At 46.5% G+C, this 14,118-nt stretch overlaps 1 protein-coding gene across 2 annotated transcripts in view; it reads left to right on the top strand.

Annotated features, from left to right (window-relative positions):
- pde10a (phosphodiesterase 10A) overlaps window positions 1-14,118 on the top strand; it is a 1,307,205-nt gene that overhangs the window by 561,435 nt on the left and 731,652 nt on the right. For both annotated transcript variants that reach the window (XM_072507750.1, XM_072507751.1), the window contains one exon: window positions 2,571-2,633. In XM_072507750.1, coding sequence (XP_072363851.1) covers window positions 2,571-2,633 — 63 coding nt within the window. The remainder of the gene's footprint in view (window positions 1-2,570; window positions 2,634-14,118) is intronic.

Consider the following 14,118-nt stretch of genomic DNA (forward strand, 5'->3'; position numbering starts at 1 on the left):
TTGAGTCGGTTGGTACGTGACCTCAAACTTTGGTATCTTTTTCCTGACGGAAGAAGGTGGAAGAGAGTATGTCCCGGGTGCGTGGGGTGCTTAATTATGCTGGCTGCCTTTCTGAGGCAGCGGGAATTATAGATAGAATCAATGGATGGGAGGCTGGTTTGTGTGATGGACTGGGCTACATTCACGACCTTTTGTAGTTTCCTGCGGTCTTGGGCAGAGCAGGCTCCATACCAAGCTGTGATACAACCAGAAAGAATGCTTTCTATGGTGCATCTGTAGAAGTTGGTGAGGGTCGTAGCTGACATGCCAAATTTCCTTCGTCTTCTGAGAAAGTAGAGTCGTTGGTGGGCTTTCTTAACCATAGTGTCGGCATGGGGGGACCAAGACAGGCTGTTGGTGATCTGTACACTTAAAAACTTGAAGCTCTCGACCCTTTCTACTTCGTTCCCATTGATGTAGACAGGGGCATGTTCTCCACTACGCTTCCTGAAGTCGATGATAATCTCCTTCATTTTGTTGACATTGAGGGAGAGATTATTGTCGTTGCACCAGTTCACCAGATTCTCTGTCTCATTCCTATACCTGTCTCGTCATTGTTTGAAATCCGACCCACTACGGTGGTGTCATCAGCAAATTAGAAAATTGAGTTGGAGGGGAATTTGGCCACACAGTCATAGGTGTATAAGGAGTATAGTAGGGGGCTGAGGACACAGCCTTGTGGGGCACCGGTGTCTGTCCTGCACTCTAATCAACCTATCTTTAAAAGCCGCCCACATATCAAATGTGGAATAACCTTCAAACAGCTGTTCCCAATCCACATTCCCCAGCTCCTGTCGAACTATGGTATAGTTGGCCTTCCCCAATTTAGCACTCTTCCTTTAGGACCATTCTTGTCTTTGTCCATGAGTATTCTAAAACTTACGGAATTGTGATCACTATTCCCAAAGTAATCCCCGACTGAAACTTCAACCACGTGGCCGGGCTCATCCCCCAACACCAGGTCCAGTATGGCCCCTTCCCAAGTTGGACTATTTACATACTGATCTAGAAAACCCTCCTGGATGCTGCTTACAAATTCTGCTCCATCTAGACCTCTGATACTAAGTGTATCCCAGTCAATGGTGGGAAAATTAAAATCTCCTATCACCACCACCCTGTTGCTCCTCCATCTTTCCACAATCTGTTTACATATTTGTACCTCTATCTCACACTCGCTGTTGGGAGGTCTGTAGTACAGCCCCAACATTGTTACCGCACCTTTCCTATTCTGAGCTCTGCCCATATCGCCTCACTGCTCGAGTCCTCCATAGTGCCTCCTTCAACACAGCTGTGATATCCTCTCTGACCAGTAATGTAACTCCTCCACCCCTTTTACCTCCCTCTCTATCCCGCCTGAAGCATCGATACCCTGGGATATTTAGTTGCCAATCATGCCCTTCCCTCAACCAAGTCTCAGTAATAGCAATAACATCATGCTCCCAGGTACTAATCCAAGCCCTAAGTTCATCTGCCTTACCTACTACACTTCTTGCATTAAAAAAAATGCACCTCAGACCACCAGTCCCTTTGCGTTCATCATCTGTTCCCTGCCTACTCTTCCCTTAGTCATGCTGACTTCATGATCTATTTCCTTACAGGCTTTAGTTACTACCTCCTTACTGTCCACTAACCTCCTCATTTGGTTCCCATCCTCCTGCCACATTAGTTTAAACCCTCCCCAACAGTGTTAGCAAAAGCACCCCCAAGGACATTGGTTCCAGTCTGGCCCAGGTGTAGACCGTCCAATTTGTAGTAGTGCCACCTCCCCCAGAACCGGTCCCAATGTCCCAAAAATCTGAACCCCTCCCTCCTGCACCATCTCTCAAGCCACGCATTCATCCTGCTTATTCTTTCATTTCTACTCTGACTACCACGTGGCATTGGTAGCAATCCTGAGATTACTACCTCTGAGGTCCAACTTTTTAACTTGGCTCCTAACTCCCTAAATTCTGCTTGTAGGACCTCATCCCGTTTTTTTTTACCTATGCCATTGGTGCCTATATGCACCACGACAACTGGCTGTTCACCCTCCCCCTTCAGAATGTTCTGCAGCCGATCTGAGACATCCCTGACCCGTGCACCTGGGAGGCAACATACCATTCGGGAGTCTCGATTTTGACCACAGAACCGCCTATCTACTCTCAGGCGGAAGTTAGCAGAGGGTTGACTCCTCCAACTTTCTGTGGCAGAGTGTTGGTGGGGACGGTTCAACCAGAGAAGGAGACAAAGGAGTCAGTGACACTTCAGGGTAGTTCTGTGCGGTGGGAAGGAGGGGTAAATGTGCATCACCTGTTTAGCCATGCCTCAGAGTCTTGTAGTTTTTTTAACAATTTATGGCCACTTCTTGCTTGCCTTTTAGCTCCTCCTGTAGAAGTGAGTTCAGCTTCTAGGGGAAGATGATTTCCAGTAAATTAGGTAAATAGAAATGTTAAGATTTTAGTGATTTAACACTGAAATTACAATTATCTGTAAGTGAAATGGGACATCTTAATTGTTTAGTTTTAACCATTCATGGAATTTTGTTCATGTAGGTGAAACATTCCAGCTCTTAGCAGCATCCACTTCCAATGCACTGGCAGCAGACAATTCTCAGGGTGAGTCCATTGAATGAGGAAGTATTTAGTAGAAATCGTTCAACAGGAAAGGTAGCATTTATAATAGTCCATTAGAATTAGACCTGACCTTACAGAAAATGAGAAAAGACAAAAAAAAAATTATTCTGTCCAATTTTAACTGACTGTCATGTTTCATGGCCATTTTCTGAAGTTCAAACTCTCTCTCTTTTTCTTTTTCCCTAATCTGTATCTCCCTTTCTCTTTCTTTTTGTTCTGCTAGGGCTATTCTTTCTTTTCTCCTTTCTCTCTCCTTTTCTTTTTCCTCTCTCTCTCTTTCTTTTTCCTCTCTATCTCTTCCTCTTGCCGCTCTCTCTCTCTTTTTTTTCCCTCTCTTTCGTATTCAAGCTGTTTTAATTCTTTCTCATGTTCCATTTGTTTAATTTGTAACTGAATTTTTGCCATTTCCAATGAGTCAAACTGTATCTCAGGCAATTTTAAATGCTTAGCCATCGCCATAATTACCTCTCCCTTTCGCATTTAGTCAGGTAATGTTAATTGCAATGTTTTTGCCAAATCTAACAGTCTGCTTTTAGTCTCTGTCCGTAAGGTACTGCGTCTCCACCCCCAAAAACCTCTGAACCTCTGAAAGAGCCATTGCCCACAAATCACTCCCTACTTAAACTAAAATACACCCGAAAAGCAACCACAATATGCTCACCCCTCACTGTCTTAAGTTCACTAAGCCAATCCAATAGATAGACTTTCATCCCCCTCGAGCCCCCAATTTGTTATGGGCCAGGGTTTAGAGAACCCCAAAGTGTATCATGGAGTTCACCTGACCCACAACTTTTAATAGATTGTGGTATGGGGAGCACACGGCCCACTCTACAGGTGTGGTACAGCAGAAATCAAAAAGTATTTTTTAAAGCAAAACAATGTTTATCTATGAACTCAAGTTAACCTTTTTAAAACTTACAGTGAACATCTTAGCAACCATCAATTCAAATACAACCCCTAAAGAATACAACACTAAGTAATCCTTAATAACTTCCCAAACAACATCCAGAAGACAAAAGAAACACCTTTTAACAGAAGCACCTCAGGTTAAAGTCACTACTGTTATTAGTTTTAAATCACCAGGATCGATTTACAGTCTTTAGGTTACGGAGAGAGACTCTAATACACCTTCTGGCTGTGACTGCAGCTATCCAGCTCTGAAAATGAAACTAAAACACATCCTGCAGTAAACAGCCTAAAACAAAAGTAAAAAGCTGACAGACAGCCCAGCTCCACCCACTCTCTGACATCACTGCAGTAATAAACACCCATTTCTTAAAGGTATTCTCACTACAGATACATATATACACTCCCATTTATAAACACCCATTTCCTAAAGGTACTCTCACATGACAGTGGCATCACTCTGGATGCAGGAACAGTGCCCTGACATGTACAGTGTATTTACTACAGTCTATAGTGCAGATGGCACAAAGACGCATAGGGTGGGAGTTTCCACGCCCACCGTAGTGTGATTCACGACAGATGTGATAGCCCACCATTGGCTGGAGTTGGGATCTTCTGGTCCTGCTGCTGTCTACGGGGTCTCCCGTTGCATGCAACGCCCCCGCAGTGCCACCAGAAAACCCGCGGTGCGGGGGTGGTTTGCTGTCCGCAGGACTGAAAGATCTCACCGGCGGGAAGAGTCGGAACATTCCAGCCATAGAGTGGATCGCGGCTGCACCGCAGAAGGTGGTTACCTCTAGCGATCAATGATCCTATGAAAAGGCCATGGAAGCGACAGATGGTGATGAAGGGGCCACCTCTCTTTGGGCACCATAATCCTCATTTGCCCATGCCTGCACCAAAGATGGAAGCATCTGAAGCATTTCATCCTGTCACAGAGGTTATACCTGCAATGATACAGTGCAGTAGACTGTGGAGGTATTGCCCAACCTTTTTCTAGCACTTCTAAGTTGAGGCCAACTGCTATGAGCATCTCAGCCCCAGAAAGGCACAGGCAAGCACATTGCCTCCACCTCATCCTCAGCCACAGGGTAAGAAACGCTTAGGAGTGGCCATGACCAGAGTCTACCGTGTCAGTGATGTCGTTATTTGCATCACTTGGATGTTCTTCGCCTTAGGCTTCTCTTCTATTTCCTCCTTATCCTCAGCAATGTCAGTCCAGTGCTACACCCTCCCCAGATAACTATATTATGGAGAGCACAGCAGACCAGCAGAACTTAAGAGATCCTCAAAGGTGTATACGAGGGCAACGCCTGACCCATCAAGACACTCGAGCCTTACCTTCATGAGGTTAATTGCCTGCTCAATGATGGTCCTTGTTCACAGGTAACATTGGTTGCAGTGTCTTTCAACTGTTGTGGCAGGATGATGCACTGGTGTCATCAGCCATCTCTTTGTGGGGTGAGCTTTATCTGCTGTAAGCTATCCATGGATTTCTGATAGCTCCATGAAGAACTGCAGTATTGCTGAAGAAAGAACCATCATGGCAGTTTCCAACGTAGTGTGCATGCATTACATAAAACACGTGGTATGGTTGTACACCAGCTGAATGTTCAGTGAATGGAATCCATTCATATTGAGGAATCTCCCAGGCTGGTCGTTAGTGCCAACCATATCAATGATCCCCTGACCCTGCAAAATACAGTGAAGGTGGCAAATCATATTGCCTTTAGAGCTCAAGAGCTGCTGTCCACCTGGATTTCAACATAATCCTCTGCCCTCGTGAACAGAGCATCCATTATGTCAACATTGCAATAATGTCTGCAAGGTGACACTAATATTTGTTACTGGTTCTTAGAAGGAACTGATTGCAAAACCATTGTATGACCACTGTAACTTTTACTGCCATGAAACAACCAGAGTGAGGAGATATTAATTCTCCTGACACTGTACAACTGGTTGATCTGAATGAGGGTCTTACTAGAAGGCCACATGCATCTTTGCCAGCCCAATCCCAAATTCTTGGTAGATCCGCATTCAGCAACTGTGTACCTGTCCCAGTCAATGTTGTGGTTCATCTTGGCCCACTCCAGGACCAGCTCTTTCATCTGGAAGGTATGAAAGTGGATAATCAATGCGTGTGGTGGCTCATTCAGCTGTATCTTCTGCTGGAGTGTCCGATGAGCCCTATCGAACTCTGGACGGGCAAACACTTCATGCCCCCCCACCACTACCACCAGCTGCGAAATCGTCTCCGAGAGGTACCCGATTGGCCTCGAGCCCTCCACTCCCTCCGGCATCTCTCCCACCATTCTGAGGTTCAATCGCGCCCCCGCCTAACCCAAAACAGGCAAAAGGGATCGAAAAACAAAGACCCAGGTGGTAGCCACCTTTCGTGCATCTTGCTCTTCCATGACGTCACCGGACGTCCCCTGTCTAGAATTTAGAGACCAGTCCAGACAGGGGCAGTGAAAAACATTACAGTTGTAATACTCACCTGGAAGCATCACATGTGTATTCCTGGAAAGAAAACAGCTGCAACCTGTGTTTCAACCCCTCAGATCCCTTAGCTGCAAGCCATTCATTCATTACTGGCAGTGGGCTGTGATTGACTTGCTTTATTTATCTTCTTTACTCTAAGTGCTGTAACCACAAGCTTACAAACAGCACCCACATCAAAGAGACTGGCGTGCATTCTATTCATGCCCCTTCACACTTGAGTGATTTTGAAGTGGTGAGCTGGAAATTGATAGCACTTAACTTTCTTTGGAGGTCTCTGTGGGGGGTCTCTTTAATAAGGAGGGTTCTGGTGGGGCGGGCTCCAGTGGGGGAGGGGAAGGCATATCTGTTATTGTGGGGGGGGGGGTGGACCTTGGGTAGACTTTGGTGACCTTAAGGCGCTACCCCTTTGGCCCACGAGCTCATGTGATTCCTGGCCCGGAGGACCGGAGAATCACACGGGCCCGGAGAAACTGGTGCCTGGCCCGCTAAGTGGATGCAAATGGGTCATTAGGAACCCCAATTCCACCGCTAGCGGAACCTCGATTTCAGCCGGATGCACAATTCGGCGCTCGATGACGTTCCACGTTGCCGGCGAGGCGGAAAGTCCGGCCTTTGGTAAATCAAGATTGGTCATAAGATTGAAGCTTAAAAATCTAAGGAAGAGAAAGGAATGACTAAGGAGTTGATGAGTGCAATTTCTGAATTCCGTATCAAGAACATAAGAACTAGGAGCAGGTGTAGGCCATCTGGCCCCTCGAGCCTGCTCCGCCATTCAATGAGATCATGGCTGATCTTTTGTGGACTCAGCTCCACTTTCCGACCCGAACACCATAACCCTTAATCCCTTTATTCTTCAAAAAACTATCTATCTTTATCTTAAAAACATTTAATGAAGGAGCCTCTACTGCTTCACTGGGCAAGAAATTCCATAGATTCACAACCCTTTGGGTGAAGAAGTTCCTCCTAAACTCAGTCCTAATCTATTTCCCCTTATTTTGAGGCAATGCCCCCTAGTTCTGCTTTCACCCGCCAGTGGAAACAACCTGCCCGCATCTATCCTATCTATTCCCTTCATAATTTTATATGTTTCTAAAAGATCCCCCCTCATCCTTCTAAATTTCGAGGAGTACAGTCACAGTCTACTCAACCTCTCCTCGTAATCCAACACCTTCAGCTCTGGGATTAACCTAGTGAATCTCCTCTGCACACCCTCCAGTGCCAGTACGTCCTTTCTCAAGTAAGGAGACCAAAACTGAACACAATACTCCAGGTGTGGCCTCACTAACACCTTATACAATTGCAGCATAACCTCCCTAGTCTTAAACTCCATCCCTCTAGCAATTCCATTTGCCTTCTTAATCACCTGTTGCACCTGTAAACCAACTTTTTGCGACTCATGCACTAGCACACCCAGGTCTCTCTGCACAGCAGCATGTTTTAATATTTTATCATTTAAATAATAATCCCTTTTGCTGTTATTCCCACCAAAATGGATAACCTCACATTTGTCAACATTGTATTCCATCTGCCAGACTCTAGCCCATTCACTTAGCCTATCCAAATCCCTCTGCAGACTTCCAGTATCCTCTGCACTTTTTGCTTTACCACTCATCTTAGTGTCGGCTGCAAACTTGGACACATTGCCCTTGGTCCCCAACTCCAAATCATCTATGTAAATTGTGAACAATTGTGGGCCCAACACTGATCCCTGAGGGACATCACTAGCTACTGATTGCCAACCAGAGAAACACCCATTAACCCCCACTCTTTGCTTTCTATTAATTAACCAATCCTCTATCCATGCTACTACATTCCCCTTAATGCCATGCATCTTTATCTTATGCAGCAACCTTTTGTGTGGCACCTCGTCAAAGGCTTTCTGGAAATCCAGATATACCACATCCATTGGCTCCCCGTTATCTACCGCACTGGTAATGTCCTCAAAAAATTCCACTGAATTAGTTAGGCACGACCTGTCCTTTATGAACCCATGCTGCGTCTGCCCAATGGGACAATTTCCATCCAGATGCCTCGCTATTTCTTCCTTGATGATAGATTCCAGCATCCTCCCTACTACCGAAGTTAAGCTCACTGGCCTATAATTACCCGCTTTCTGCCTACCTCCTTTTTAAAAAAGTGGTGTCACGTTTGCTAATTTCCAATCTGCCGGGACCACCCCAGAGTCTAGTGAATTTTGGTAAATTATCACTAGTGCATTTGCAATTTCCCTAGCCATCTCTTTCAGCACTTTGGGATGCATTCCATCAGGGCCAGGAGACTTGTCTACCTTTAGCCCCATTAGCTTGCCCATCACTATCTCCTTGGTGATAACAATCCTCTCAAGGTCCTCACCTGTCATAGCCTCATTTCCATCAGTCACTGGCATGTTATTTGTGTCTCCCACTGTGAAGACCGACCCAAAAAACCTGTTCAGTTCCTCAGCCATTTCCTCATCCCCCATTATTAAATCTCCCTTCTCATCCTCTAAAGGACCAATATTTACCTTAGCCACTCTTTTTTTTGTTTTATATATTTGTAGAAACTTTTACTATCTGTTTTTATATTCTGAGCAAGTTTACTCTCATAATCTATCTTACTCTTCTTTATAGCTTTTTTAGTAGCTTTCTGTTGCCCCAAAAGAATTCCCAGTCCTCTAGTCTCCCACTAACTTTGCCACTTTGTATGCTTTTTCCTTCAATTTGATACTCTCCCATATTTCCTTAGATATCCACGGTCGATTTTCCCTCTTTCTACCGTCCTTCCTTTTTGTTGGTATAAATCTTTGCTGAGCACTGTGAAAAATCGCTTGGAAGGTTCACCACTGTTCCTCAACTGTTTCACCATAAAGTCTTTGCTCCCAGTCTACCTTAGCTAGTTCTTCTCTCATTCAATTGTAATCTCCTCTGTTTAAGCACAAAACACAAGTGTTTGATTTTACCTTCTCACCCTCCATCTGTATTTTAAATTCCACCATATTGTGATCGCTCCTTCCGAGAGGATCCCTAACTATGAGATCATTAGTCAATCCTGTCTCATTACACAGGATCAGATCTAGGACCGCTTGTTCCTTTGTAGGTTCCATTGCATACTGTTCTAGGAAACTATCGCGGATACATTCTATAAACGCCTCCTCAAGGCTGCCTTGACCGACCTGGTTAAACCAATCGACATGTAGATTAAAATCCCCATGATGTCTGCTGTACCATTTCTACATGCATCCGTTATTTCTTTGTTTATTGCCTGCCCCACCATAATGTTACTATTTGGTGGCCTATAGACTACTCCTATCAGTGACTTTTTCGCCTTACTATTCCTGATTTCCACCCAAATGGATTCAACCTTATCCTCCATAGCACCGATGTCATCCCTTACTATTGCCTGGATGTCATCCTTAATTAACAGAGCTACACCACTTCCCTTACCATCCACTCTGTCCTTCCGAATAGTTTGATACCCTCGGATATTTAACTCCCAGTCGTGACTATCCTTTTACCATGTTTCAGTAATGGCCACTAAATCCAAGTCATTCACGATGATTTGCGCCAGCAACTCACTTACCTTATTCCGAATACTACGAGCATTCAGGTAAAGTACACTTATGTCGGCTCTTTTACCTCTGTTTTGAATCTTAACACCTCGATCAGTAACCTCTCCTAAGTTATATTTCCTCTCAACTTTTCTCCTAATTTTCCTTGTCGTTGAACCCATATCTTCATGTAAAAACCTGCTGCATCGCTTACCATTAATGTTTTTACTTCCCTTTTTATTCCTTTTTGTATTACTGGTCCTATTCACTGAGCTCCCCTCAGTCACTGTACCTTGTACTGTCGCCCTTTTTGATTTTTGGCTATGGCTTCTCTGCCTTACACTTTTCCCCTTACTGCCTTTTGTTTCTGTCCCCTTTTTACTACCTTCCAACTTCCTAAACCGGTTCCCATCCCGCTGCCACATTTGTTTAAACCCTCCCCAACAGCTCTAGCAAACACCCCCCCTAGGACATTGGTTCCAGTCCTGCCCAGGTGCAGACCATCCTTTTTTTACTGGTCCCACCGCCCCCAGAACAGGTTCCAATGCCCCAGGAATTTGAATCCCTCCCTCTTGCACCATCTCTCGAGCCACGCATTCATCCTATCTATCCTGACATTCCTACTCTGACTAGCTCGTGGCACTGGTAGCAATCCTGAGATTACTATCTTTGAGGTCCTACTTTCTGGTTTAACTCCTAACTCCCTGAATTCAGCTTGTAGGACCTCATCCTATTTTGTACCTATATCATTGATGCCGATGTGCACCACGACAGCTGGCTGTTCACCCCCCCCCCCCCAAGAATGTCCTGCAGCCGCTCCGAGGCATTCTTGACCCTTGCACCAGGGAGGCAACATACCATCCTGGAGTCTCGATTGCGTCCGCAGAACCGCCTGTCTATTCCCCTTACGATTGAGTCCCCTATCACTATAGCCCTGCCATTCTTCTTCCTGCCCAGCTGCGCAGCAGAGCCAGCCACGCTACCATGAACCTGGCTGCTGCTGCCTTCCCCTGGTGAGTCATCTCCCTCAACAGTATCCAAAGCGGTATATCTGTTTTGCAGGGAGATGACCGCAGGGGACACCTGCACTGCCTTCCTACTCTTGCTCTGTCTTTTGGTCACCCATTTTCTATCTACCTTAGTAACTTTCACCTGCGGTGTGACCAACTCGCTAAACGTGCTATCCACGACGTCCTCAGCATCGCGGATGCTCCAAAATGAGTCCATCCACAGGTCCAGAGCCGTCAAGCGGTCTAACAGGAGCTGCAACTGGACACACTTCTTGCACATGAAGGAGCCAGGGTCAGTGGACGTGTCCCTGAGCTCCCACATTGCACACGAGGAGCATGACATGGGTCTGGGATCTCCTGCCATGTCTTAAACCTTAGGTAAACTGATACAACTACAATTCCAACAAATGAAAGAAAAAATAAATAAATTAGACAATGAAAAGGAAAACTACTTACCAGTCACTTACCAGGGATAAAAAGCACCTCCTCCCCCCAAGCTTCGAATTCCCACCTAGATTCAAATTCCCAAACTCACTCTTTGCTGTCTCACTCTGGCTGTGTCTTCTCTGGCTCACTGGGAGAACTCACAGTATTGAGAATAAGAAGAGGAGCCTGAGCAATGAACCTGAGTTTAGTGAGGAGGGATCTAGGTGAAGTAAGTATAAAGAACAGTTTAAGAAGAATATTCCGATAACAAGCACTATATGGAGAGAGAACTTGCTAAATAAAAAAGCAGTGTCGTAGGAAAATAAATTACCTGAAAAAAATTAACACCCTCAAATCAGAGTAAAATGCTTAGAGCAGGAGCATCAACTTTGATACAAGTGGCAGGAAAAGACACAATTTCAGAAAAAGAAGACAAAAATAAAAATTGTTCATAATGTGAGAAAGATAAAGGGGGAAATTTCTGCTCTTGTTGTTGTTGGGCTGGATTGGTGGCAAGAGCGGAAAATTCCCCCCGAGATCCAAATCATGTTTCACGGTAAAGTAAAAGAGTGATGCGATTGCCCTTGCCCCCCACCCCACTCCCTGGCTAGTAATTGAACATCTGGACCCCAGTACAATAATATTACATTTCTCAGACCTCTACGTCTGATAATCCCCCCATCCCGTTACATAACCCATTCTTTTTTTAGAATTCATTTACGGGATGTGGACATCGCTGGTAGGCCGGCATTTATTGTCCATCCTGAGTTTTTCTTCAGAAGGTGGTGGTGAGTTGCCTTCTTGAACCGCTGCAGTCCTTCAGGTGTAGGTACATCCACTGTGCTGATAGTGAGGGTGTTCCAGGATGTTGCCCCAGCGACAGTGAAAGAACAGAGATATATTCCCACGTCGGGGTGGTGAGTGACTTGGAGGGGAACCTCCAGGTGGGGGGGGGGGGGTTCCCAGGTAGCTGCTGCTCTTGTCCTTTTGGATGGTAGTGGTCGTGGGTTTGGAAGGTGCTGTCTAAGGAACGTTGGTGAGTTGCATAGAAACGTAGAAAATAGAACAGCTGGAGGCCATTCAGCCCTTCGTGCCTGCTCCGCCATTCATTATGATCGTGGCTGATCATTTCTGCAGTTCATCTTGTAGATGGTGCACACGGCTGCCACTGTTCGTCGGTGCTGGAGGGTTTGAATGTTTGTGGAAGGGGGAGCAATCGGGTGGGCTGCTTTATCCTGGATGGTGTCAAGCTTCTTGAGTATTGTTGCAGCTGCACTCGTCCAGGCAAGTGGAGAGTATTCCATTACACTCCTGATTTGTGTCTTGTGGACAGGCTTTTGGGGGTCAGGAGGTGGGTTGCTCACCATAGGATTCCTCGCTTTTGACCTGCCCTGGTAGCCACAGTATTAATATGGCTAGTTCAGTTCAGTTACTGATCAGTGGCAACCCCCAGGATGCCCTCATGCTGACGGGAATTACGACACGTCTCCAAATGTGTTCACCTGGAGAGAAGAATCTGCCAGAGGAGTTCAGTTGAGTGTATCGCTCGGGGGTGGAAGATCATGCTTGGCCACTGCTCCCTGGCACTGCCCATTGGCGGGCCGGGGGGGGGGGGGGGGGGGGGCTGTCAGGGCTGGGTCTTCAGTTTTGCCTTTCTGAAAGGGCGCCCCATTGTTTAGAAAATTAAGTTGCTGGGTTGGGCCCAATCAGAGCCCACCCAGCCAATGTTCGGTCGTGGGACCCACCCCTTCACATTTTTTCCCACTATCAGCCGAACAATATGGCACAGCCAGTTGCTGTTGGGGCCGACGGCTTCAACACTGATGTTCCCGCCGGCTGCACCACCCTGCTGAAAAAATGGGAACATTTCAACCTAGATCTAAACTCCATAGAATCCCAACCATGTAGAAGGAGTCCATTCAGCTCATCGAGTGTGCACCAGCCCTGCCTAGGCCCAATCTCCCACCCTACTCCGTAGCCCCATAGGCCCACCTAACCTGCGCATCTTTGGACACTAAGGGGCAATTTTTAAAATGGCCAATCCAGCTAACCTGTACATCTTTGGACTAACACAATTGGACTACAAAGCAAACCTTTTTAAATCAGCGGAGATGATATTGGATTTGGTTTTGATTTATTGTCACGTGTACCGAGGTACTGTGAAAAATATTGTTCTGCTGACTTCCGGGTGCGGCGATGACCAGCTAAGTCGCACGTTTCGGCAGCTCCCGGTGGAACGGACTTTTGGGCTCTTAATAGGAGCCCCATCGGCAATTTTAACGGCAAATAACACTGTGCGGTAATCCGGAAGGGAATCCCCCCTGGACACGGATGGAAAAAAGAGAGGAAAGTAGCCGGATTGCCAGGAAAGCAGGCACAAAGCAAGATGGCGTCGGAAGGAGGCAGTTTAATATGGGGCCCTGACCAACAAGAGTTCCTGCGGCGTTGCGTAGATGAAATCAAAAAGGAGATGAAGAAGGAGCTGTTGGCCCCGATATTACAAGCGATTGAGGGGCTAAAGGAGGAGCAAAAGACCCAGGAACAGGAGCTTCGGGTCGTGAAGGCAAAGGCTGCTGAGAATGAGGACGACATACAGGGCCTGGTGGTGAAAACGGAGATACACGAGGCACAACACAAAAGATGTGTGGAAAGGCTGGAGGTGCTGGAGAACAATGCGAGGAGGAAGAACTTAAGGATTCTTGGTCTTCCCGAAGGTGCAGAAGGGGCGGACGTCGGAGCATATGTGAGCACGATGCTGCATTCGTTAATGGGATCGGAGGCCCCGACGGGTCCTCTGGAAGTGGAGGGAGCCTATCGGGTTATGGCGCGAAGACCGAGGGCTGGAGAAATTCCTCGAGCAATAGTTGTGAGATTTCTCCGATACAAGGACAGGGAGATGGTCCTCAGATGGGCCAAGAAAACTCGGAACAGTAGGTGGGAGAATGCGGTGATCCGCGTGTATCAAGATTGGAGTGCGGAGGTGGCAAGAAGGAGGGCAAGCTTTAATCGGGCCAAGGCGGTGTTGCATAAAAGGAAGGTCAAATTCGGAATGTTGCAACCGGCAAGACTGTGGGTCACACATCTTGGGAAACACCAC

The sequence above is a fragment of the Scyliorhinus torazame genome, chromosome 1 (assembly GCF_047496885.1).
Source record: "Scyliorhinus torazame isolate Kashiwa2021f chromosome 1, sScyTor2.1, whole genome shotgun sequence".
NCBI lineage: Eukaryota > Metazoa > Chordata > Chondrichthyes > Carcharhiniformes > Scyliorhinidae > Scyliorhinus > Scyliorhinus torazame.